Source organism: Lissotriton helveticus, chromosome 5_1 (genome assembly GCF_964261635.1).
Source record: "Lissotriton helveticus chromosome 5_1, aLisHel1.1, whole genome shotgun sequence".
In the NCBI taxonomy this organism is placed as follows: domain Eukaryota; kingdom Metazoa; phylum Chordata; class Amphibia; order Caudata; family Salamandridae; genus Lissotriton; species Lissotriton helveticus.
In genome coordinates this window covers 2047130955-2047155679 of record NC_136065.1, presented here as the reverse complement: position 1 = coordinate 2047155679, position 24725 = coordinate 2047130955, and the positions used below count along the sequence as shown (strand labels likewise).

Here is a 24725-nt window from a genome sequence, read left to right as displayed (position 1 = left end):
CCGAGGGGATGCAGTTGGAGGCTTTTAATCGTGGTACATGGCGGATGCATTTCTGGCTTAGATGATAGCCTTCCTCAGCGCCCAAAAAGCCTCCACGAGTGATGCTGCACACTGTTGGTAAGTCCCGCCCCTCTTAAACCTGATGTCACAAGTTCGCACCGCCCCCTGTATCCATATATATATATATATATATATATATATATATACTACCTACTGGCGGTCGCCAGTAGGTAGTTATAGTTAGGACCTAGCTACCATAGGAAATCCGCAACATTCTATTGGGAATAACTATGGCGCCCGTTAAGGTTTTTGCGTGTGATTTTCCAAAATTTTGGCCAGCTCCGCTCCTTCCCTGGAAGTTTCGGGGGGATTCGTGAAGTGGGGGCCGAGAAAAAAGGGGTGTTCCAAAACGTGTTTTCCCCATGTTAATTTCCATAGGACGATCTTACAAGGCTACAGCCCAAACCGCTTAACGGAATTACGCCAAACTTTCCAAAATTGTAGGGACTGGTACGCAGAAGTGCCTTTGCTATATTTGGTGAAAATTGCTCCAGTGTTGTTTAAGAAAATTAACTTCAAAAACACATATATATCTATAGACGCGCTCCGAGCGCTCACCGGTACGCGTACCGGGGAGCGCACTCGGCGCGCTATGGGAGTGCTTGAGCGGAAAGCTGATTGGCTGTCGGATGTCTGTCAACATTCTAAACAGTCCGGAGAGTCCGCCATCTTGAGTCTCGGTAGAATCGAGACACAAGAGGTGAAAATAAAAAGGGGGAAATGATTAAAAGGGGGCAGGGTAGACACCCCCTGATCCCCTAGGTTTTCTGAGGGGGTCCTAGAAGGACCCTGAAGGGCAAAATATATTATTTTTTTTTTTTTATTTTCGCGGTGTAAGCGCTGGGTGCATTCCCATGTACGCTCACCAGTACCCGCACCCTGAGCGCACCACAGGGAAAAACAGTGTAAAAAATTAGAGTAAAAAAATAGTTTAGAGTGCTTAGAGGTTGGGTAGCTCTGAAAAGATCTGTTGTGTTATGTGGGTGTTTTTTGTACTTACAAGTAGGTACCGATGCAGAGTCTGAAATTCAAGAGGAAGACTCTATTCCCCTCATCTGTAAAATGTACACCATCTCTCCTATAGATGCCTTGCATGTTGTAACGCAAGTTGTTGTGGTATATGGAACCCATACCATAGTCTCTGAGGAAAGCAGAAACAGTTTTATTTACATGTTTCCTTGCTTTCTCAATCTGTGGACAAAATTGGTTGGACCAGTTCCATTTTTGCCTTTGGCATATATTAAAAAATACCAAGGCAGTTTTTGGAAAAAGTGACATCAAATGCCCAAAGATGTCCTTTAAAAGTATTTCCAGACCAACCACAGTCAAAGTGCCCAAGTCATTGCCACCACAGTGCACAATTAGGAGGTCAGGGTGTGGTAGATGCATAAAGGATTTTATCAATGGTATCAATTGGTGACTTCTTAATCCTCTCTGGCCAATCCACACAATGTCCACATTTGGTAAATCAAGGTTGTAAATACCTCTGTTACTTGCAAATGTTTCACTCCAGTAGACAAAGCTATGACCCACAAACCAGACTTTTGGCATCTTGAAGGTAGATGTGCTTCTATTCAGATGAGTTGTGGAAATGAAATGGCAGTTTGAAAGTAGGAATTATGAAAAAAAGTGGTTGAGATTCAGTGCACTTGAAAAACAAGAAATGATTGGTGCTTTCTTAAAATTCACCACTGAAAATTAGGGTGCATGCTTTTTTTGTTTGAAAGAAGTCATTTTAATGGTTGAGAAACGGTCATTTAAAGAAACATTGCAAATGATTAGCAAATACATTGAGAGGTCAAACACCCTTTCTGGATTCTTTTGCAACATACTATGATGAACTTTTGAACTGTGTGCTGGGTTAGGTGGGAGTTACCATGGTAACAGGCTGAATGAGCACTGGGGGGATGGGTGAATATTAGGTGAGTTTCAAAGTGTTGAAATGTACAACCAATTAAAATGTGCAGTTTGGTTTTGAATTTGTGTGGGAAGAATTTTGATTGGTTATGTACAAGAATATGGGTCTGAAATGAGGGAATCTGTGCCATTATTCTAAGGCTCCAGTGACAGAAGCATTATTCAGAGATTCTGCTTAAGAAAATCTGGTGTGTGTGACTACATCTTCCAAAGCATTTTTAAAGGTGAGTAATGATTCTTTTAATAAAGATAGACTGCTGTATGTACTATGGGGAAGATTAAGAAGCATATTGTGCTTCTTAATTCTAGCATTGTGTGTCATGTTTTTTTGTAATGCTGTTTAAAAATTGAATGGTGCATATTGGAAATGTATTTTGGAAATGAGTTAGGTTTCTGCTTTGTTTTTGCTGTGCTTTGTGTCAAAAACGATTTACTATGGAAAATGTTTTCTGGTAAAATGTCTGGCTTTTAAATTTTGGTCAAGGTTCACACTGAGTGTCTGTTTGACATAAGGAATTACATTTTCACATTTTTCAATAATGTCACCTGTGCCTTCTAACAGTTTGCCTCTCTTAGCTTAAAGGGTACTCTGTGTCTGTGTCTCATATCACTTTGCACGTGCATAATCTCTCTTTTTCTGTGTGTCATTTCTCTCTTTGTGTGTGTGTGTCATGACATGTGTCTCATGTGCCTAAGATCACACTGTGAGTCAAGCTTGATTTTAAATGGATCTGGGTGAATAATATGCTTAGTTGATGTCTTTAAAAATATGGAAGTAGGTTTTACCATATGTACTAGTAGGGAATTTTAGGCAGCATGTCTGTTAGGCTTCTTACTTCAGAAATAGGCTCTAGGCTGTGCAATCAAGATCCAGGGTGTGCCTTTGGAATGAAAAAGGAATGTTATTTCTTGCTTATATATATGTGGTCTGTTTTTTGCCAGTAGACACAGTGAAATAGTATGAGCAGAGACACACATATTGCATGCAGAGACAGACATGGTAGATTACATGTAATATCCTGGTCATGTGCCTAAGATCACACTGTAAGTCAAGCTTGATTTTAAATGGATCTGGGTGAATAATATGCTTAGTTGATGTCTTCAAAAATATGGAAGTACATGTTTTTTTAAAGTCAGTTGGGCTTTAGTATATGTACTAGTAGGGAATCTTAGGAAGCATGTCTGTTAGGCCTTTTACTTCAGAAATAGGCTCTAAGCCTGGCAATCAAGATCCAGAGTGTGCCTTTGAAATGAAAAAGGAATGTTATGTCTTGCTTATATATATGTGGTCTGTTTTTGCCAGTAGAGATAGTGAGTTACTATTAGCACAAACACACATATTGCATGCAGAGACAGACATGGTAGATTACATGTAACATCCTGGTCATGTGCCTAAGATCACACTGTGAGTCAAGCTTGATTTAAAATGGATCTGGGTGAATAATATGCTTAGTTGATGTCTTTAAAAATATGGAAGTAAATGTGTTTTAAAGTCAGTTAGGCTTTAGTATATGTTCTAGTAGGGAATCTTAGGCAGCATGTGTGTTAGACCTCTTACTTCAGAAATAGGCTCTAAGCTGTGTAATCAAGATCCAGGGTGTGCCTTTGAAATGAAAAAGGAATGTTATGTCTTGCTTATATATATATATATGGTCTGTTTTTTGCCAGTAGAGATAGTGAAATAGTATGAGCAGAGACACAATTTATGAACATTATAGTGTTCATCCATTGCATTCCAAAGAAGTAATGGGCACTGCAATTGACTTATTTCAAATGAAAGAAGCAAAAGGATGTCCATTAGTGTATGGGAAGAAAGTTTGGAAGCTCGTTGTTTTCCACAGTTATTTCCAACAGGTGAAGGTGGACGACCGACCTGTTCAAATTCCTGCATCTGAATACCGGACTTCAAGATTATATGCAGAAGATCCAAGGTTTCGTCAATGCATTCCATATTTGTTCCATCTACTGTTTGAGAGTGACTTGTCTGGACTTTCTTATGCAGTGAACCATATACTGAAAAGTGGTGCACATCTACAAAATGTTTCGGCAAAGGACTTTATGGATAAAGTGAAACTGCAAGACAGTGTTTTGGAATCTCAGCTAATTAATCTCATGGCATGTCAGCGTGGTACTAACGAGTATTGGTACCATTGTCATGGGGAATTGAAATGTATGCTAAGAAACTTAGGAACTCCTACATGGTTCCTCACTCTTAGCTGTGCTGAGTATGCTTGGGAAGACTTACTTGAATTTCTAAGAGAGGCAAATAAAAACATTGAAAATATTGAATAGAAGACACCTGGAGAACTGTGCTCTTTGGATCCAGTTAATGTATGCAGGTATTTCAATCATAGGTTTGAAGCTATGATGTCTTTTATTACAAACAAAAAAAATCCTCCGCTTGGAGAGGTGTTGGTTTTCTTTTGGAGAAAGGAGTATCAAGCAAGAGGTGCTCTTCACATACATATGCTGCTATGGATTAAAGATGCACCACAATTTGGAACAGATTCAGATGAGAAAGTGATGAGTTTCATTGAGCAGTATTCTACATGTGCTGTTCCGAAAAGTACAGAAGAAAACAATTTAAGACATCAAGTTTTACGCTTTCAAACCCATCGTTGTGGAAAATACTGTCGTCGAAAATACAAATCCAAGGACAAGTTCTACACAAAATGTCGTTTTGCATTTCCACGTCCAGTAACATCGAAAGGAAGAGTGAACAATTTTATGTCTTCTCTGCGACATACTGTGACAAGAAAATCACCTAAAAATACATACAACCTAAGATGAAATGAGGAGTCCAAATACATAAATGACTACAACCCAGTCATTTTGTCCATGTGGAATGCTAACATGGATATTCAATATGTGGCTGACAACTCTATTGCTGTGGCTCGATATGTGACGTCTTACATCACAAAATCAGAAAAGACGGAACTGAAGGAAATGTGGAAGGAAATTTCACATGAAAAGAGTCGAAGCAAGAAAATATACAGTTACAGTCCGAAGATGTCGCATCGAGAAATTGGAGCATATAAATGTTCTGATCGGTTATCATCAGCAAGTCTATATGCTAAATCGAGAACCATCATTTGGGTGAGTCTAGGTCTTGCTGCAACACGAAACCGAGTTTTGAAATCTGTACAAGAAATTGAGTATTTGGCGGAGAAAGAACCAGACAGTACAGATATTTTGAAGACAAACATGTTGGATACATACTATCCAAATAGAAGTAGTCATCTTGAGAACGTTTGTCTCTATGAAGTTCTTCAAACCGATACTTTTAAGAGGAACGTCACAGAAGATATCAATAAAGGTGTATATGCTGTAATTGGATGTGAAGGCTGTCTGGTGAAACAAAGAAAAGGCCATTTGATTAATCATCGAAAATTGAGTTGTGAATCTCCAGACAAAAGGGAATTTTATTACTTAGCTCTTTTGCAACTCTTTAAGCCTTGGCATACAGAAGAGGAACTACTTGGAGATTTTCTTACTTATGAAGATTCGTTCAATGCAACCAAGGAGACCATAGAACAGCGGTCTTCAATCTGTGGGGCGCACCCCCAGGGGGGTCGTGGAGTCCTGGGAAGGGGGTCGCAGATTCTGCAGAGTGCAGTTCCTGGCATTGGGCTGATCGAGGGTGCTCACGGCGGAGGCCTAATTCACACCGAGGTGTGAAAAACATCAACGCCTCATTAACAAGTAAAAGGTCTTTTAAAGACCTGTCAAGTACTTGGGTGTGACTGTGTTTGTGTCCCTGAAGCTGTTTCAGCTGGGCACACATAGACAAGCGGGGTGGGGGGGGGCAGACGCAGAGAGATACTGATCCCCCACCCCCATGAGAGAGGCACATAAAAGGTGGGTGGATGAATGATGGGTCGATGGATGGAGGTAAGCCTGAAGGATGGATGGATGTGTGAAAAGGTGGGTGGATGAATGATGAGTGGATGGATGGATGAAAGGGTGGATGGATGAATGATGGATGTATGGATGGAAGGATGACAGGGTAGATGGATGAAGGATATATTGGTGAAGGATAGATGTATGGAAGGATGAAAGGGTGGACGGATGAAGGATGTATAGATGAAAGGGAGGAAGGATGGATGATGCATGGATGGATGTGTGAAAAGGTGGGGGGATGGATGATGGATGAAAGGGTGGATGGATGTATGGATGTATGGATGAAAGGGTGGATGGATGAAGGATGGATGTATGGATGGGAGGATGAAAGGGTGGATGTATGAAGGATGGATGTGTGAATGAAAGAGTGGATGGATGAAGGATGGATGTATGGATGGGAGGATGAAAGGGTGGATGGATGTATGAATGGATAAAAGGTTGCATGGATGAATGATTGATGGATGTGTGAACAGGTGGGTGGATGAATGAACGGTGGATGGATGGAAGGGTGGATGGGTAAAGGTTGGATGTATGGATGGAAGGATGAAAGGATGAAAGTGTGGATGGATGAAAGGGTGGATGTATGGATGGAAGGATGAAAGGGTGGATGGATGGATGTGTGAAAGTGTGGGTGGATGAATGATGGAGGGATGTGGGATGCAGGCCCATTTATGGTTGTCAAAAGTTGATGATGAGGAATACCAGTTTCTTGAAACTTTTGTCGGAAGGGGGTCCTTACGCCTAAAAAGGTTTTACAAGGGGGTCTCGGCATCAAAAAGTTTGAAGACCTCTGCCATAGAATGTCCTGTTTTTTTCAAATTATCTGCAAATGTTGAACGAGGAAATACAGCAAGAAGCTACAATTGCAGCAGAGATTGCTAGAGACAGTTCTCAAGACAGTCAGAGTTCTGCTTCATTGAGTCAGGATCCACTAGGAGGACCAATTATACAAAATGAAGCTGCCACTGCCATGGATGAAGTTGAAAGAGCCATGGAACAAGCTCAGGAGTATGTAGTTAACTTAGAAGATTTGGAAAAAGCACTAAACGTTGAGCAGAGACAAATATATGACGAAGTCACAGAACACATTGAGCATGGTTTATCTCATGAGAAAAAAGAGTGCTCATGTACATCATTTATACCTGTCCGACTGTACGTGAGTGGAGAAGCAGGAACTGGAAAAAGTTTCCTGATTAAAGCAATTGCAACGTATCTGCAGAAAAGAACGGAGTCATCGCTCTCTTGTGTTGTTACCGCTCTAACTGGGTTGGCAGCACACAACATTAAAGGGATTACTTTACATCGCTTATTGATGCTGCCAGTAGAGCACGATACATTACAATACCACAAGCTATCTGGAGAAGCTTGTTGTGAAGTTTCAAGAGTCCTAAAGAAAATGAAATTTCTTATCATTGATGAAGTAAGCATGGTATCAAATGTAATGCTTGCTTTTGTGCATTTAAGAACGCAAGAAATTCTTAAAACAGACTATGATGTGTTATTTGGAGGCAAACACATCATTGTTTTTGGAGATCTACTGCAGCTAACTCCAGTGAAAGGACAACCAGTGTTTAAAATGCTTACGCATGAAGATACAAGGAAGTGCTTAGGAAGCATTGGAAATGTTAATATATGGTTAAATTTCAAATATGCAGAACTGCTTCAAAATATGCAACAAGCAAAGGATGAAGATTATAAAAATATTTTACAAGATGTAAGAATTGGCAAACTAAGTGAGCATGGCAAAGAAGCTTTACATGGATGATTAATTTCAAATTTGTTTCCAAATGAAAATATTCTCCCAGAGAATATTTTTAAGAAAATTCCTGAAAACAAATCTGTCATATGCTTGATGCCAACTCTGCAAGAATGTTCAATCTTCAACCACAAAATGTTAAAGTTGGAAAATCAAGAGATAGTGAAAAAGGAAGCTATTGATAAAATAGAACAATAAGGAGCAACTCTTATTTTGTCAGAAAAGTTTAAATCAAAATTGGATTCTTTAGAGAAGACAATATCTAAAACTGCTGGTTTGGAAAAGACTCCTGTATGCATCTTTAAATTGTCGTATCATTTTACGACGGAATTTGCATGTGGAAAGAGGTTTAGTAAATGGAGCAATGGGTCATGTTGTTGATTTTGTGAATTACCGAAATAGAGATGGAATTGAATTTATAAAAATTAAATTTGATGGTATCGAAGAAGTACAACAAATCAGTTGTTGTCCTGCCCGATGTTTGCTTGTAAAAGATTTATATGTCCGCAGAAAACAGTTTCCTGTTTCTTTGGCATATGCAGTGACTATTCATAAATCTCAAGGTTTAAGTGTAGATAGTGCTTTGGTGAATATTGGAAGTTCTGTGTTCAAGGAGGGTATGGCATATGTTGCTTTATCTTGAGTCGGAACTTTATCTGGATTGTACTTGATTGATTTTGATGAGACAAAGATTAGTGCTGATCTAAATTGTGTAAAAGAATATAATAGGTTAAGAAGAGAGTATGCTCCAAATTTACCTCAATATCCTCTATTTGAAAAGCCTGTGGTAGGCCGAAAAAGAAGAAATGAAAAAAATTGTAGTGAAGTTGTAGCAAAAAGAAAAAGTAGATGAACCAGTAATTGTGAGCAGAAACGAAATGGATTCAGTTAAAGAAGTTGTTGGTTTTCAGTTTGAAAACAGTTCTGGTGTCAACTGCTATGCTAATGTAGTGGTTAATGTTGTTTTTTTCTCCAAACTGTACAAGAACAGATTGCTGAAAATCGAGATCAAAGATTTTGTTGTTTGTTGAATTCTGTGTTTGAGAAATGTAGCAGTGATCGAACAAAAATACAAAGTGTTTCTGAAATTCAAAATGTTTTAGACATATGTTCTGGTCTAAATCAATTTTCACAGAATATTCAGCAAGATTGTCAGGAATTTCTAATGTATATGCTTGTTGTATTGCAAGATGAAGGTGTAGATGTAGAAAATCTTTTTGGCCTTTCTTATAAATGGCAACTTGACTGCGACAATTGCTCCTTTTCAAGTAGTACTACTATAGACACTGAAAGATTTATATATTTGACTTTACCAGACTGCAAATCAGTGTCTTTTAATAAACTAGTTAGAGAAGCAAATCAAAACATGGTCTGTACTCGATGTAAATCTGCAATGCTATCAACATTATAATTTTAATGTTCCAAAGATGTAGACCTGATAGAACTAAATTGACAACTTTAATAAACAAATTTGTGGCTTCTCAATTATCAATTTCAGGAAGAACCTTTACAACTGCAGCAATTATTTACCATGATGGTCCTTCAACAACATCAGGACATTACACAGCTCATTTAAAATGTCAAAACGGCTAGAGTAACTGTAATGATATTCAATTGACTTTCAAACAATGTTTGCCTTCTGACTTACAAAATTCTTAGCTAGTGTTCTTACAACAGAAATTTTACGGAAGGTAATTGGCCTATGAAGATTGGAGCAGTTAATAAAATTTAGTTTGTTGTTCAAAATTACTTTCCGAGTGAGAGTGATGAAGATAATAAAAAACATGTAGTTGTCATAGAGGTAATAAGTGTATCATGTAGTGTGTGATGTGAATATTGTAGGAAATATTAATAAAAAGTAAGCGAGGAATTGGAAATAAAACTAATGTTTCATAATGTAAAAGATGTTGGAGCTTTTCTTTCAGAAACTCGGGTAAATGGGAGATTAAGAATACTCTTGAGTAATTTCCAAAGAAAAGGACTTTCCATATTCTATTTGGCCTCGTGGAAAAGTACGTGGATCAAAAGTGACTTAAGATAAGTTTTTTCTAAATTTTACATTATATATTGAAACGTTGTATGGGTTTTTTAAACACAATCATTTTGATTGTGGTTTTTTTGCCCGCTGTCATATGATGAGTAGTATTGAAGTCACTGTTTTAAGTAAAATTCAATATATTCTGAGAACAGCAAAAATAAACCATATAATATGTTGTACAAATTATTTTGTATTTTGTATTATCAGATATATATTATTATCCCCTTGTCTTATGCTCACTCACCTTTTGAAAACCCTCTATCACTCCTCTTAACTCACCCTCACTGGTCTTCTCTCATTCTCCCTCACCTCCCTTTCTTTATTCCACTTCCCTCACTTATCCTCATTCCCCATTTCTTCACTGCCCTTTACCTCTCTCCCATCCACCACTTTCCAGCTCTCAGTCACTCTACTTCACTCCCCTCCCCTTCTTTCCTTTCTTTGCTCCATGAATAATTCCCGTTCTCTCACTAACTTTACTCCACTTCACTCACTCCTTCTTTCACTCCCACTGTCCTCTCACATCCTCACTCCCCTTCCCTCACTCCCTCTCTCTTAGCTTCACTCTCTCGGTCCCCTCACTCTCTCACTCCTCTTCCATCATGCTCACTCCCTATAACTCACCCACACTCCCTCACTTACCTTTCTTTGCTCCCTTACTCAGTCCTTTTCTCTCCCTCTTTCCTTCACTACCTCTATGTCCTCACTCCCTTAGTCCCCTTCTCTTACAATCACTCGCCTTTATCCACCCTCTATCACTCCTCTTTCCTCAACCTCACTGCCCTTCTTTCAGTCTACTTCACCCCCGTTCCCTTACTCCACTTCCCTCATTCCCTTACTCCACTTCCCTCAGTTATTTTCATTCCTCATGTTTACTGCCCTTTCCCTAACTTCCCTCCCACACTCAACTTCTTTCTGTCTCCCTTCTTCACTTCCCTTCCCCTCTCTTTCTTTCCTTTGCTCCCTCACTCATTCTTCTTCCTTTACTCACCTTACTCAAATTCGCTCACTCCTTAAGTCACTCCCTCTGTCCTCTCACTTCCTCAGTCCCCTTCCCTCAGTCCCTCTCTTTTATGTTATGTTATGTTATGTTAACATTTTGGTTAAGCGCAACAGCTGCCCCAGCAAAGAGGCGTCCCGGCGCTGAGGATCAACAAGTGCCATACCAATAGAGGAGAAAGGACAGGGATAGAAAATCCTAAAGAGGGGGGAACAGATGGGTCTTAACTGCTTTCCGGAAGGCAGACAGATTTTCCAAAGAGCGAATGTTCAATGGCTAGGAGTTCCAGAGCTTAGCTCCCAAAACCCTGAAAGAGCGACCGCCAATACGGCAGAGCTTTGTGCGGGGTACAGTCACTAGGGGTTGGCCTAATGAGCTCAAACTGCGCTGTGGCACATAAGGTGTCAGAAGCGGGCGCAGAAGTTCTGGGCATCTGGATTTAAGGATCTTAAATGCCAGGGTGAGGGTTTTAAACTGAATACGAGATTTGATGGGGAGCCAATGCAGCTTTCGAATGGTAGCTCTGACAGAGCATCTGCGGGGAAGCACCCACCAAGGATCTTGCCGCCGAATTCTGAACTCGTTGCAATCGCGCTATTTCCGCTTTGTTGGCGCCCAGAAATAAAACACTGGCGTAGTCCAAACGAGAGAGGATCGTAGATTGTTCAACGAGTTGCCGGACTTTAGAGTCAAAGAATTTGAGTATCGGGTTAAGACTCCTCAGCAGACCCACAGAGGTGGCTGCCACTTTTTTGGAGTGGGTCTGGAAGCTGAGCGAGGAGTCTATCCAGACTCCCAAGTTTTTAACCAGGGATTTAGGCGGTGGTATGGTGCCCAACGAAGAGGGCCACCAGTGCTCGTTCCAATGGCTAGTGTTCTTCCCGACAAGCAGCACCTCCGTCTTGCCTGCATTGAGCTGCAGGCAATTGTCCGTCATCCACTGGGCTACTGCAGCCAGCCCACTCCTAAATGTCGAGGCCGAAGTGGAAGGCCCTTCGTGAGAGTGATGACCAGCTGCGTGTCATCTGCATATGACACCAGCGTAAGGTCCCACTCTTTAGCCACTACCGCAAGTGGCTGCACGTAGAGATTAAAAAGGGATGGGCTAAGTGCAGAGCCCTGAGGGACTCCTTGGCCGATGGGATGGGACTGGGAGAGATACGGGGGAGCTGACACCCGGAAGGATCTGTCCTTCAAGAATGAGCAGAACCATTCCAGGGCAGAGCCGGTAATCCCTACTGTCGCCAGACGATGTAACAGAATGTCATGTGAGACCGTATCAAAGGCTGCGCTGAGATCTAACAGAATCAGCGCAGCACTCTGACCGGCATCAAGAATTCTCCGGAGATGTTCGGTCGTGGACAGTAGGGCAGACTCAGTACTATGTCCCGGCCTGAACCCATTTTGTGATGTGTCCAGGATATTATTTTGATGCATATATTGGGACAGCATGTTGTTTACATGGGCCTCCGCAAGTTTAGACACCCATGGGAGCAGCGAAATGGGCCTGAAGTTTTCTAGTTTGGAGGGGTCCAGAGTGGGCTTTCTAATAATGGGGGAAACCCATGCTTGTTTCCAGACAGTCTAGCTGAAGAAAAAGAAAGATTGAGTATAGAGGCCAGAGGAGGTAGAAAGTATACTAATGACTCAATGAATTGAGCCGGCCTCATGGGATCTGCATGAGAGCCAGACTTGACTTTCCTGCAGAGTTTAGTCAAGTCATCGTACGAGATTTCTGGTATAAACGTCAGCGTGGTGTCACCAGTGTTGGAATTAGTGGGGTTAGGTGGGTCAAAAGAGTGCTGCGGGAATGACCTGTATATTTTTAGCACTTTTTCTATAAAAAAATGGCAAGGTCCTCGCACTGCTGCGCGGAGGTGATGGTGGAGACAGAGGTTCTACTACTCTGGAGTTCTTGTACCAATTTAAAAATACATTTAGTAGGGTTAGGGCTGGAATTAATTTCTTCTGCGTAGAAAGAGGCACGCGTGGAGCAAATAGCTTTGCGATAAACTTTTTGTTTGGCCAAATATAGTGCTTTATCCCTGTCTTTGTAGTCCCTTCTCCAGATTCGCTCAGTCTTCTTACAGTCTTTCCGCATGGATCTCAAAGTATCATTATACCATGGGTTGGAGGGGGATCTGCGCCCCTTAGTCCATTTAGCTGGAATAAGGGCATCTAATCCTCTGGTAATCCAGTCATGGAAGGCGTCGTATGCCATATTGATGTCTCTATTTGCCTCACAATGGAATGCTCCTAGAATAGAGTGGAGGTCATTGGTTTTGAGTTTATGCCAAGGCCTCGTGAAGCGCCGGATTGGCTCATCCTTGTTGAACATTTCCCTGACCGTCATGGTAAATTTGGCTAAGTAGTGATCTGTCCATCCCATAGGTTTGGGCACATCTGTCCTAACCTCCGGGATATTAGTAAAGACAGGGTCTAATACATGCCCAGCCGAGTGCGTGGCAGTCTGGATTAAAGAGTCTAGCTGTAAGGCCGCAAGATCTGCCAGGAGGTTTTTGATGGTAAGGTCATGAGTCAGATCAAAATGGAGGTTTAGATCTCCTAATATTGTGAAGTTAGCCGAACCCACAACCAAAGAGTTGGCCACCTCAAGGAAAGCTTCAATGAACTTAGAAGCAGGTCCATGGGGGCGATAGATATACAGCCCTGAAAAAACAAAGTGTGGGCCTATAGTGATCTTAAATCGAGCGCTTTCGCAACCCCAGATATCTTCCTTAATAAAGGAGCAAATATATTGATTTTTATAGATGACTGCTATGCCGCCACCCCTAGCGTCTCTATTTAAAGTCTTGATCAAATAGCCGTCTGGCAACGTAAGATTCGGTAGACTAGTCATGTCATCACGAAGCCATGTTTCACATAAAAAAAAAGAATGTCAGGGTTCTCATCAAGGAGGAGTGTGTTTACCACTAAGTAGTGTTTTGCGAGAGACCTAACATTTAGTTGGAGAACAGTAAGAAGAGTTTGTTTAGGCAAGCCTGGCCTGCGCCCAGGTAGGCAGGGACTAGGTGTTGCGAAATCACAGGATTTACAATATAAGCGTGTCTGTCCAAGGTGGCCTGATAGCACATCACAGGTCTGGTCAGGGTTCAGGGCAAGTAGGAGCTCCCTAGCATAATGGCGAGTTTCCCGTGGAACTTGGCCAGGGGGACAGGTGAGAGGCGATGTCTTGGCGATAACGGGCGCAGACGGGCTTGCCTTTGGCGCGCCGCCGGGGATTGGTATTCATTTAAGGAGGAGAGGAGGGTGGGAGGCAGCCCCAACTAGCGCGCTACCCCTTCCTCACCCAAAATGGCGTCCACCCAACGCTCGCACCAGCGTCAAATCGGCTGTGCGGGGAGTGAGTGCAGGTAGGAGCAGTGTCTTTTAGTGCAAATAGGCAATTAATGTAGGCACGAATTATAAACACAATAAAATACAATTTAAAAAGAGCGTGTGCAAAATGCTCTAAACAGGAGGAAATTCGTTTTTTAAAATGAGCGCCATAAGATAAAGTGCCCACCGAGTTTAGCAGCCCCCGGCTTCCGCCTCAGGGGTAAATGACACAAGTAATCTTTAGCCTTACCTTCTCCGTCCCTTCAGTCTCTCACTTCTCTTTTGTCTCGCTCACTCCCTATAACTCACCCACACTCTCTCACTTACCTTTCTTTGCTCTCTCACTCAGTCCCTTTCTGTCTCTCTTTCTTTCACTACCTCTATGTCCTCACTCCTTCACTTCCCTTGTCTCATGCTCACTTGCCTTTATCCTCTCTCTATCTTCCCTCTTTCTTCAAACTCACTGCTCTTCACTCACTCTCACATCCTTGTTCCCTAACTCCGGTTCCCTCAGTTATCCTCATTCATCATCCTTAACTCCCCTTCCTCTTTTTCTCCTCAAGCACTCACCTTTTCCCAGTCTCTTTGCTTCACTTCTCTTCCCCTTCTTTCCTTCCTTTGCTCCCTCAGTCATTCCCCTTCCCTCACTCACCTAATTCCCCTTTACTCAATATTTTTCTCACTCCCTCTATTCTCTCATATTCTCACTTGTCTTCCCTCACTCCATTTCTGTTACCCTCATTCCCATTGTCCCCTCACTGTCTTACGACCCTACATTCACCCTCACTCACCTTCCATCCCTCAATGTCATGAATCCACCATCACTCACTCCTGCTTCCCTGTCACTCACTCTCCTTTCTTTACTCCCCTTTCTTTCTTTAGTTTTCCTAATGCACATTCCTTTAGTATCTTACTTAATTTCACTTTATTTCCCTCTCCTTCTCTTGTTCTCTGTCATTGAATGTATCCATGTCATTATCCTCTTAGTAATTTGCTCTCCTTCTATTTATTTTTCACTCTGTCTGACCTTCACCATTCCTTTGTTTTCCTTTCTGAGTTCTTCACTCCTACTTTATCTCTTACTACCCTTTTATGACTTTTAATCTCCTGCTTTCTCTCTTGTATTGTGAAATATATATTATAAATATTATAACTTACTTTTTTTTCTCTTCCACAGATATTAAATTTACTGAAAATATGTAAGTAAGTTTACATTACTTATAAGGTAAGTTTGACGTACAAAATATAGTTTCTCAACACTATTTTCCTTAACCTCACTACTCTTCTCTCACCCACCCACACCCCGTTCCCTTACTGCGCTTCCCTCACTTATTCTCAATCCCCATGTTTACTCCCCTTTTCCTCACTCCCCTCCCTCACTCACCTTCTTTCAGATCTTCTCCTTCATTTCTCCTACTTTCTCTTCCCTTCCTTCGATCCTTCACTCTTTTCCCTTCCCTTACTCTCCTTAATCCACTTCATTAACTCCTTCTCTTACTCCCTCTGTCCTCTTATTTCTACACTCCCCTTTCCTCATTCTCTCTCCCTTAGCAACATTCTCTCCATCCTCTTAGTCTCTCACTCCTCTTCTGTCACGCTCACTCCCTATAACTCAGACACACTCCCTCACTCACTTTCTTTCAGATCTCCTGTTTTACTTCCCTTCCTCTCTCTTCCCTTCCTTCGCTCCTTTTCCCTTCCCTTACTCTCCTTAATCCACTTCACTAACTCCTTCTCTTACTCCCTCTGTCCTCTTACTTCTACACTCCCCTTCTCTCATTCTCTCTCTGTTAGCCTCATTCTCTGCGTCCTCTTAGTCTCTCACTCCTCTTCTGTCACGCTCACTCCCTAAACCTCAGCCACACTCCGACACTCACTTTCTTTCAGCTCTCCTGTTTTACTTCCCTTTTTGTCTATTCCCTTCCATTGTTCCTTCACTCTTTTCCCCACTGTTACTCTCCTTACTCCACTTCAAAAACTCCTTCTCTCAATCCCTCTGTCCTCTTACTTACTCACTCCCCTTCCGTCACTCTCTCTCTGTTACCCCCATTCTCTCCATCCTCTTAGTCTCTCACTCCTCTTCTGTTACACTCACTCCCTATCAGCCACACTCCCTCACATATCTTTCTTTGCTCCCTCACTCAGTCCTCTTCCCTCACTCTTTCCTTCACTTCCTCTGTCTCTGTCTCCTCACTCCCTCACTCCCCTTGTTTCAAGCTCACTTGCCTTTATCCACTCTCTAACACCACTCTTTCTTCAACCTCACTGCTCTTCTCTTACCCTTCCTCACCCCCGTTCCCTTACTCCGCTTTCCTCACTTATCCTCATTCCCCATATTCACTCCCCTTCCCCTCACTCACCTCCCACACTCACCTTCTTTCAGTCCCCCTACTTCACTTCACTTCCCCTCTCGTCCCTTTCTTTGCACCCTCACTCATTTTCCTTTCCTCTCTCACTGCACTCCACTTCACTCACTCCTTTTGAATTTGTAAAGAATACAACTCTTTTTGGAGAATTGGAGGTAGTTCTAAAAAGAACAGTTTTTTTCTTCTTTTTTAGGTTTTATTTTTTTTATTATTTTTTCGAACGTTTTTAAACTTTTTGGGTATTTTTTTCAGAACAAAAAAAATAGGGAATGCCAAACTGCTCAACAGGAGCAAAAAAAAGGTGAAAAATTAGGGCTGAGGAGGGCAGCGATGTTCTTCCCTTTTACGTACAATTAGCAGAATACTCTGCTCTCCGTAACAAAGTAGTTCATCACACTGCTTACACTTAATTGTGATGTCCGTAAAAACAGGTTGAATATTGGGAATTAACTCCACTGGTCTTCCTCTCACGGATGTTGTTAGTCCACCGGTGAAAGTTGAGGCACCATCTTTGGGGGGATTACGTGCCAGGTCCCTGACACTCTCCTGGGCATTGTTCTGGGGAGGCCTCCTTTGCACATGCCTAATCATTGTTGAATTTCCCAAACTATATTTTCTTCTAGGATCACCCCGTGAAAGAACAGTTTGGCAAATTTTGCACTCCACCTTTGGAGCATTAACCTTTTTCTCTCCTGTTGGAATAGTAAAAAAATTCCAGATAAAGTGCTCCTTCATCTTTGGCTGAGGAGGGTCCTCTTGAAGAAACTCATCAGAGTCCTCCTGCTGCTTGGTGGTCTTGCAGCCATTCTTTCCACTGAATTGAAGAGCAGAAGAGAATAGGTCTTGCTCTCTCCAAAGTGAAAGAGGTAGTGAAGGAAATGGGTGGGGTTTTCATTAGGTAGAAAAAAACTGTTAACAACCAATGAAAAGTGTTATTTTAAAGTCACATGACTTGACGCGCTTACGCTGCGCGCACCGGAGCGCTTCCGGGGGCGCTTACGCGGCACGAACGTAGGCGCTTCCGGAGGCGCTTACGTGGTGCGCCTAAATGACGTTTTGCTAGCTTTTCGGAAATACGTTTAAAGTTAAAATACGGGTATTTTAAATCAAAAATACTACTTTTATAAGTATGCCACTAAATGTCTTGCATTATTTTTTACTTTAAATGCAAACTTTTTTTTTTCCGCACGCAGGAATAGCACTCTCGCTGCGCTCTCAGGTGAGCTTACCGGTGCGCGCACCCTGAGCGCTCCGAGACAAAATGATTAAAAAAAAACATGAAAAATAAATTGAAAAAATAATTTTAGAAAAAATAAATAATAATAATTAATAGTTATTAAAACAGCTGCTAAAACAAATTGATAATTCACTTTAAAAATCGGAGGTTACAAACTCGATAGCAAGGAATTACCGTTTAAAAACCTTTGAAATTCACTGAAAAAAACATAGGTTTCACAATTGTTATAGTTAGGAATTAGCATTTAAAAAACCTTTGAAATTCACTAAAAAAAACATAGGTTTCACAATCGTTATAGTTAGGAATTAGCATTTAAAAAAACCTTTGAAATTCACTGAAAAAACCATAGGTTTCACACCAGTTATAGTTAGCTGAACATTTTACTCATACAAAACCATTGAAATTCCCACGTTATAGTTAGTTTGACTCACTATAACTCGCGCGCCCGCAATCCACTGCTGATGACGTCACATATTACATCATTCATGACATCACTGATGACATCACTGATGACATCTCAAATGACATCACTGATGACATCATTCATGTGATAATACGATGCACCTCCTCACACTCTAATCTAACCTTTGATACACCCTTTGTTAAATACAAACTACCATTCCTGAAACCATTGACACACCAATACCAGTTACTACATACGCACTCACTGATTCCTAGGTCTACACACACATCTACTCATTCACCCATACAATCACTCATACATACAGACACTCATCAATACAACACTATCATATGCACTCATACACCTATACAGACACTCACACACTGCCACTCATCCATGGAGTTACTCACACATCTAGACAGTCATCCAAAGAATCAATCACACTCCTATTTCCTGGGCTATACAGTTATACAGACAACACCTCAATTATACAAACATATACTAACACATACTTACTCTCATACAATCACTGATACAAGTACACATTGATCCATACAGCCACTCACACAATCACTGGGTCTCATGTATAGTCATTTATATATGCCAACTCTCACATGCACTGTGTTTTACATATGTACTTACTTGGACATGTAGCACTGAGATATCCATTCACTCACCAACACAGCCATGCACACAGTCAACCGCCCATACAGCGGTTTCCTCATGCACTCTTGAACCCATACATCTAGTGAATCAACTGCTCACACATCTATGCACAGAGTCACACACCTCCTACCACCCATACACACACTCCGTCTCACATACAAATACTTGGGCAACCAATCAATAACCCATATAGCCACTCATATAGCTATTGATCAACACATGCAGCAGCTTACACAACAACAGACATACTGATGCACACATTCAGACAGTTTAGTCACTAACCCATGCATTCAGTAAGACACATTTAATCAGTCACTCATAGTCAGTCACACACCAACTCATTCTTGAATATGTAAAACATATTTAAACTTTACAGAAACACACAGTCACTGGATGATGTCATCAGTGATGTCATTTGAGATGTCATCAGTGATGTCATTTGGGATGTCATCAGTGATGTCACTGACCATGTCATGAATGATGTAATATGTGACATCATCAGCAGTGGATTGCAGGCGCGCGAGTTATAGTGAGTCCAACTAACTATAACGTGGGAATTTCAATGGTTTTGTATGAGTAAAATGTTCAGCTAACTATAACTGGTGTGAAACCTATGGTTTTTTCAGTGAATATATATATATATATATATATGGATATATATATGGATATATATATATATATATGTGTGTGTGTGTGTGTGTGTGTGTGTGTGTGTGTGTGATGCCACATGCATACATTTATTGTTGTATATAGATTCAATTTTTTTCTCAATATTTATTTCCTTTTTGCTATGACTAAAATAAAATATGTATTTGCATGTATACGGACACATCTATCTTGAGAGGATATCTGCACTCTAGCTAGAATTATAATCCTAGTAAAAGGGAATACTGGATTTAAGAGTATGGGCAGCATGTGGAGCTGGAACGGCTCCCCTTCCACTCTGTTATGTGTGGAGAGGGTCTAGTCTTTAACACATATATTTTGGTAATCGGATCATCCAGAGAATTTAGATGTTGGTGAGCTGCTGGGGGTGTCCAGCTAACATTAAATATCATGTTACTAGGAGGAATGTATTCTCACATTACTAATGTTTCAAAGACAGGTCGATGCCACGGAACATGAAATGCATGTTGGGATTGGAAAGGGTGGAGCATCCAGTATGAAACTCACTCTGTCCTGGTCCTTCTTCCTTTCAGAGACACAGTACTGTAAGGAAAATCTCCCACATGCTCTGCAGGTTGATCCACCTCTGAGATAAAATACTTACATTGGGCGAAGCAGGTGACTAATGAAGAAAAACACAGGAACGAAGCAGATGAAGAAGAGAAGCAGGATGATCTTCTTATGGGAACGGGAAAGCATTTCACACGGATAGAAGACCTACTGGAGAAAGCAAAATGGCTGTTAATGTAGCATCATCTTCCTCATCATTATTTTTAATACTAGAGTGGCATCTTCAAAGGGGCGGGGCTGCAAACAATGCTACATCACAAGCCATGGCGGCCATCTTGGATTGGATGAAGGTGCTCCTGGAAGAATTATGTAATGAAAGTTCGACCTTGCTGCCCTAACTGCCCCCTTCCCCGTCTAATCACCCACTGCCCCCTCTTTACAGTCACTGACCTCTCTGCTCCCTTCCACCTCTGTCACACACTGCCCCCTCTCTACTGTCCTCACTGTTCCCTTCCCCTGCTGTTCCCTCACTGCCCCTTCTGCTCACTGTCCCCTCTTTACAGTCACTATCCTTTGGCGGGTCCTCCTCTCGGGTGGAGGAGAGACGCCCCCACAAGAAAAATAAAATGATAATAACAATGTTATTATCATTTTATTTTTCACTATTGTTGTGTGCTGTAAAGGTACCGGTGGGGCAGTGCCGGTTGCAGAGCAGAGGGAGGAGTGGAGAGCACCCTCTAAAGTGTGCATGACTGTTTGGCCGGCTGTCTTGGGCCTTCTGCTTCTTGCGCCTCTTTACAGCCACTGCCCTCCTCACTACTCCCTTTCCCTTCTCACATTCTCCCCCTCTGTTCTCTCTTTACAATCACTGTCCCCTCTGCTCCCTGCCCTCTTTACCGCCACTGCCCTCTGAACTTCCTTCACATTTGCCCCCTCTGCTCCCGCTAAAAGCAATGCGACACTGCACGGACGCCGGATGGTCTCGTGAGTTCTGCAGTCACCTGCCAGGCGTTGCCATCATATTTGTAGTAAGGAAGGACCAGTCAAATACATGCAAAGGGTTAGATCATTGGTTTATTGACTCGCACAGGGACTGCGCAGCAGGCAGCATAAAAGCCTCAGCCAGCTCAACTGCCACTTCAAACCCCTACACAAGCACATTCTAACATGGGACTCATGACACGACATGAGGCATTTCACATTCTACAAGTGACGCAGACCTCACCCGACTAACCATCACAGTAGGTTTATGCTCTTTTCTTTGTATAATATTTAGCAGTTGCGAGCAAACATTTTCATTATTTGGGTTTAATTGGAGATTACAAAACATGGTGAACATATGCATATACACATTAGCCTGCTTTCCCATCTCATATTTCTTGTATGGAACATGTAACGGTATCCCATTCATTGTTTCTGTATATAGAGAGAGAGAGATAGACAGTGTGTGTGTGTGATGTAAAGAGCTCTGACACTCAACATTGGGATGAGTAGCTGTTAGACTTGCCATTATTTGTTTCCCCTGAGTTTTTGCTTTCTGACCTCCAGGTTTTGACTCTGTTTTTGCTGGCATCGTGTTTCTGCGCACTGTTCTCACTGCTGATCAGTGGTCAAGTGCAAGTGCTCCTGTGGTAAATTGTGTTATGGATTGATGTTTCCATGATTGGATATTTGATTTACTTGTTAGTCCCTAGTAAAGTGCACTGAGTGTGCCAAGGCGAGTGAATCAAATGCGACTAGTGGGCCGGCAGCAATGATTGTGCTACCCACGTGAGTAGCCCTGAAAAGGAAACTCAGACCCGCCATTGCGGAGTCTGGACGCAGTGTGTAATTGCCAGGTGGACTTGGCCAGTGCACACACTTGCCAGTCCCTCACCTTCCCTTTTCTTACATCTTACATGTCAGCAACCCCTAAGGTAGTCCCAAAGTACTCCTGTGGTCCGGGTGCAGTGTATGTGAAAGGTAGGACGTGTGTGTTGCATGTCCTGATAGTGAATTACGGCCAATTTAATTTTTCGCTATTGTAAGGCTACCTCTTCACCATAGGACAGAATGGGGAGTTTGTTTATAATATCTTATAAACATAACTGGCCTGGGTAAATTAGGTAGGAAAATAAAGTTTAGTATGCCTGAACTCTGAATCTAAAGATGCATCTTTTAGTGAAGGTGATTTTTACATTCTGTGTTTGAAAATACCACTTTTAGAAAGTAGGAATTGTATTGCTCAGTCATCCTGTGTGCCTCTGCTGGAATGTGGATTGCCTGTCTGGGTTTTGGATGACAGAAGGCTGAGGAGAAGTGGCTCCAGACAGTCTAGGTGGATCAGGAAAGGACTGAATAGACCTGGGCTGCCATTGGGGAAGGGGAGGAGATTTCCTTGCACCTCAAAGGGCCTGGTCTTCCTCTGGCCATGTGGTCTCCACCTCCTGCCAGGAAGTCACACCAGAGAAGGCAGAACTGGTTCTTGCTGGGCACAGACACTCTCTGCCTAAGAGATCAAAGGATTTTGGGATATAAATATCGGGACCCAGACTCCTGAACTTTAGAACTCTTTTGGATCTAGAAGACTGCCAAGAAGAAGGGCCGGAGAAGTTGTGAGGAGGAACTACCACTTTGCTGTGTGCTTTGCTATGTTGGCCTGCAGTGGCTGCTTCTGTCTTGGGCAGTAAAAGGACTGGGCTGAATTTTCTGCAATCTACTTTTATGAGTTTCTCCAAGGGCTTGAGGTAGAGCTTGCCCCCATTCAAGAAGTCTCAGGAACAGCAAAGACTTCAAGATCTTCTGCCCTCAGCACTGGGGACTGTGTGTTTTGTGCTGCAACAGAAGAAAAAGCAATCCAACGCCGTCTATGATGCTGACTCCGTGTCCTGAAGGCACCGCAGAGGGCACCCCCACAACACCGCACCACGACCCTAGTCTCATCGATGATGCCAGCTGACGACGCCAAGCCGCTGCTCGCACCGTGACCTGTGGGCACCGCATTCAACACAGCCTCACTTCACGACGACGCCTTGCCCTTCCAGACGACGCTGCTCGCGTCCCCGAAAATCGACGTCGCTGCTTGCACCGTGGTTCGAGGGCAACGCTCGTAAAGTTACACAATGCACAGCCCTCATCCCGCACCACAGCCTTGGACTACCGTTGCCGGCGCTATCGACTCCAGACGACTGCGCTCCAGCACTGACGGCGACGCTGATTGCACCGCGACCTGCCAGGACTGCGACGAGCACCGCATTCACTTTGCATCGCGACCCAGGTCTCACCGACGACGCCATCTGACGCCTGAGGGCACCGCACGCCGCTCCGTTGCACTTTGCTCCGCAGCACCAGACGCCTGCCGACACCAGCGCTCCTGACTTCAACCGAGAGGAGTTTGATCTGCAACGCGTGTCACTTTAAAGTCCCCGACGACTCCCGCACCGAACTCCGGAACCGACGCCTGCGGACGCTGTGCTTTCGTAAGCTCATCGAGAGGTCGCTGACACACTGCATTTCTAAAAGGTACTGTTTGCGGGTCTTCCTGACACCGTAGCTGGGCCACGACGCCGTGGTCAGCCAGAACCGTTTGGATTTGTTTGTTCACGAGTACTTAGAATGAGGAATTACCAACTGGACCAGAAAAGCAGCTAGCAGCACTGTCTGGAAGATTTACAATGAGGAATAACTGACTGAACAAGAGTGGCAGCTAGCAGCACTGTCTGGAAGAAGTAGACTGAGAAATTATCAGTAGGACCAGAGTAGCAGCACTGTCTAGAGGATTTAGAATGAGGAATTATCACTAGGACCAGAGAAGCAGCTAGCAGCACTGCCTAGAGAACTAAGAATGAGGAATTACCACTGTGACCAGAGTCACTGCTGCATCAGTGCCTAGAGAGCTTAGAATGAGGAATTATCACTGGTACCAGAGAAGCATCTCTGTCAGGAATTACCACTAGCTTTGGACGAGAGAAGCTGCTGTAACACTGTCTAGAGGACTAAAAATCAGGAAATACCACTAGGACCAGAGATGCAGCCAGCAGCACTGCCTCGAGGAGTACGAATGAGGACGTACCATTGGGAACAGAGATGCAGTTGCAACACTACCTAGAGTATTAAGAATGGGGAATTAACACTGTGACCAGAGATACAGCTGCAGCACTGCCTAGAGGACTTTGAATGGAGGAATTTCCGAGGAGACCAGAGTAGCAACTAGTAGTACTGCGTGGAAGGCTTAGAATGAGGAATTACCACTGTGACCAGAGACACAGTTGCAGCACTTCCTAGAGGAGACGAGGAATTACCGACAGGACCGGTGAAGCTGCTAGCAGCACTGTCTAGATGATTTAGAATGAGAAATTACCAACGGGACCAGAGAAGCACCTAGCAGCACTGCATAGAGGACTAAAAATGAGGAATTAATATTGAGATGATGGAAGCAGCTGCAGCACTGTCTAGAGGACTTAGAATGAGGAATTACAACTGAGATCAGAGAAGCAGCTAACAGCACTGTCTCCATTGGTTTAAATGTACAGTCCAGTGTTGGGGATGGGTTAGTGCTTAATTTGTCCACCAACATTTATTTTTGAGAAGTGCTCTTCATTTTCATTATCGTACTTGAACCCCGGGAAATGGGAAAATGCAATGAAAGGGAGAAAGAAGGGGGAAATTAAAGGAAAGCATTGACAAACAGTGAAGGCAAGGATAAAGAACTTACAAGAGTGAGATAAAAAATATAGGAGGTGTATGGTGGTGGAATATGGAGGCATAAGGTTGAATGAAAACTAGCCAACAGTGATATTCGGAAGCTCACAGCATTCACTAGTATGAGCAGTCGGCTCATAAAAAAAAAGTTCGGCCCCTGCACTTCTGTTTTTTTTTTTACAAGTTA

At 42.6% G+C, this 24725-nt stretch overlaps 1 protein-coding gene across 2 annotated transcripts in view; it reads right to left on the bottom strand.

Moving 5' to 3' along the window:
* Window positions 1-24725, bottom strand: part of LOC144756256 (N-acetyllactosaminide alpha-1,3-galactosyltransferase-like) — a 210012-nt gene that overhangs the window by 92021 nt on the left and 93266 nt on the right. The window contains exon 2 of one of the 2 annotated variants that reach the window (XM_078645896.1): window positions 19953-20068. In XM_078645896.1, the coding sequence (XP_078502022.1) occupies window positions 19953-20047 (95 nt within the window). In that variant the 5' untranslated portion in view covers window positions 20048-20068. The remainder of the gene's footprint in view (window positions 1-19952; window positions 20069-24725) is intronic. The other variant, XM_078645897.1, reaches the window with a different exon arrangement.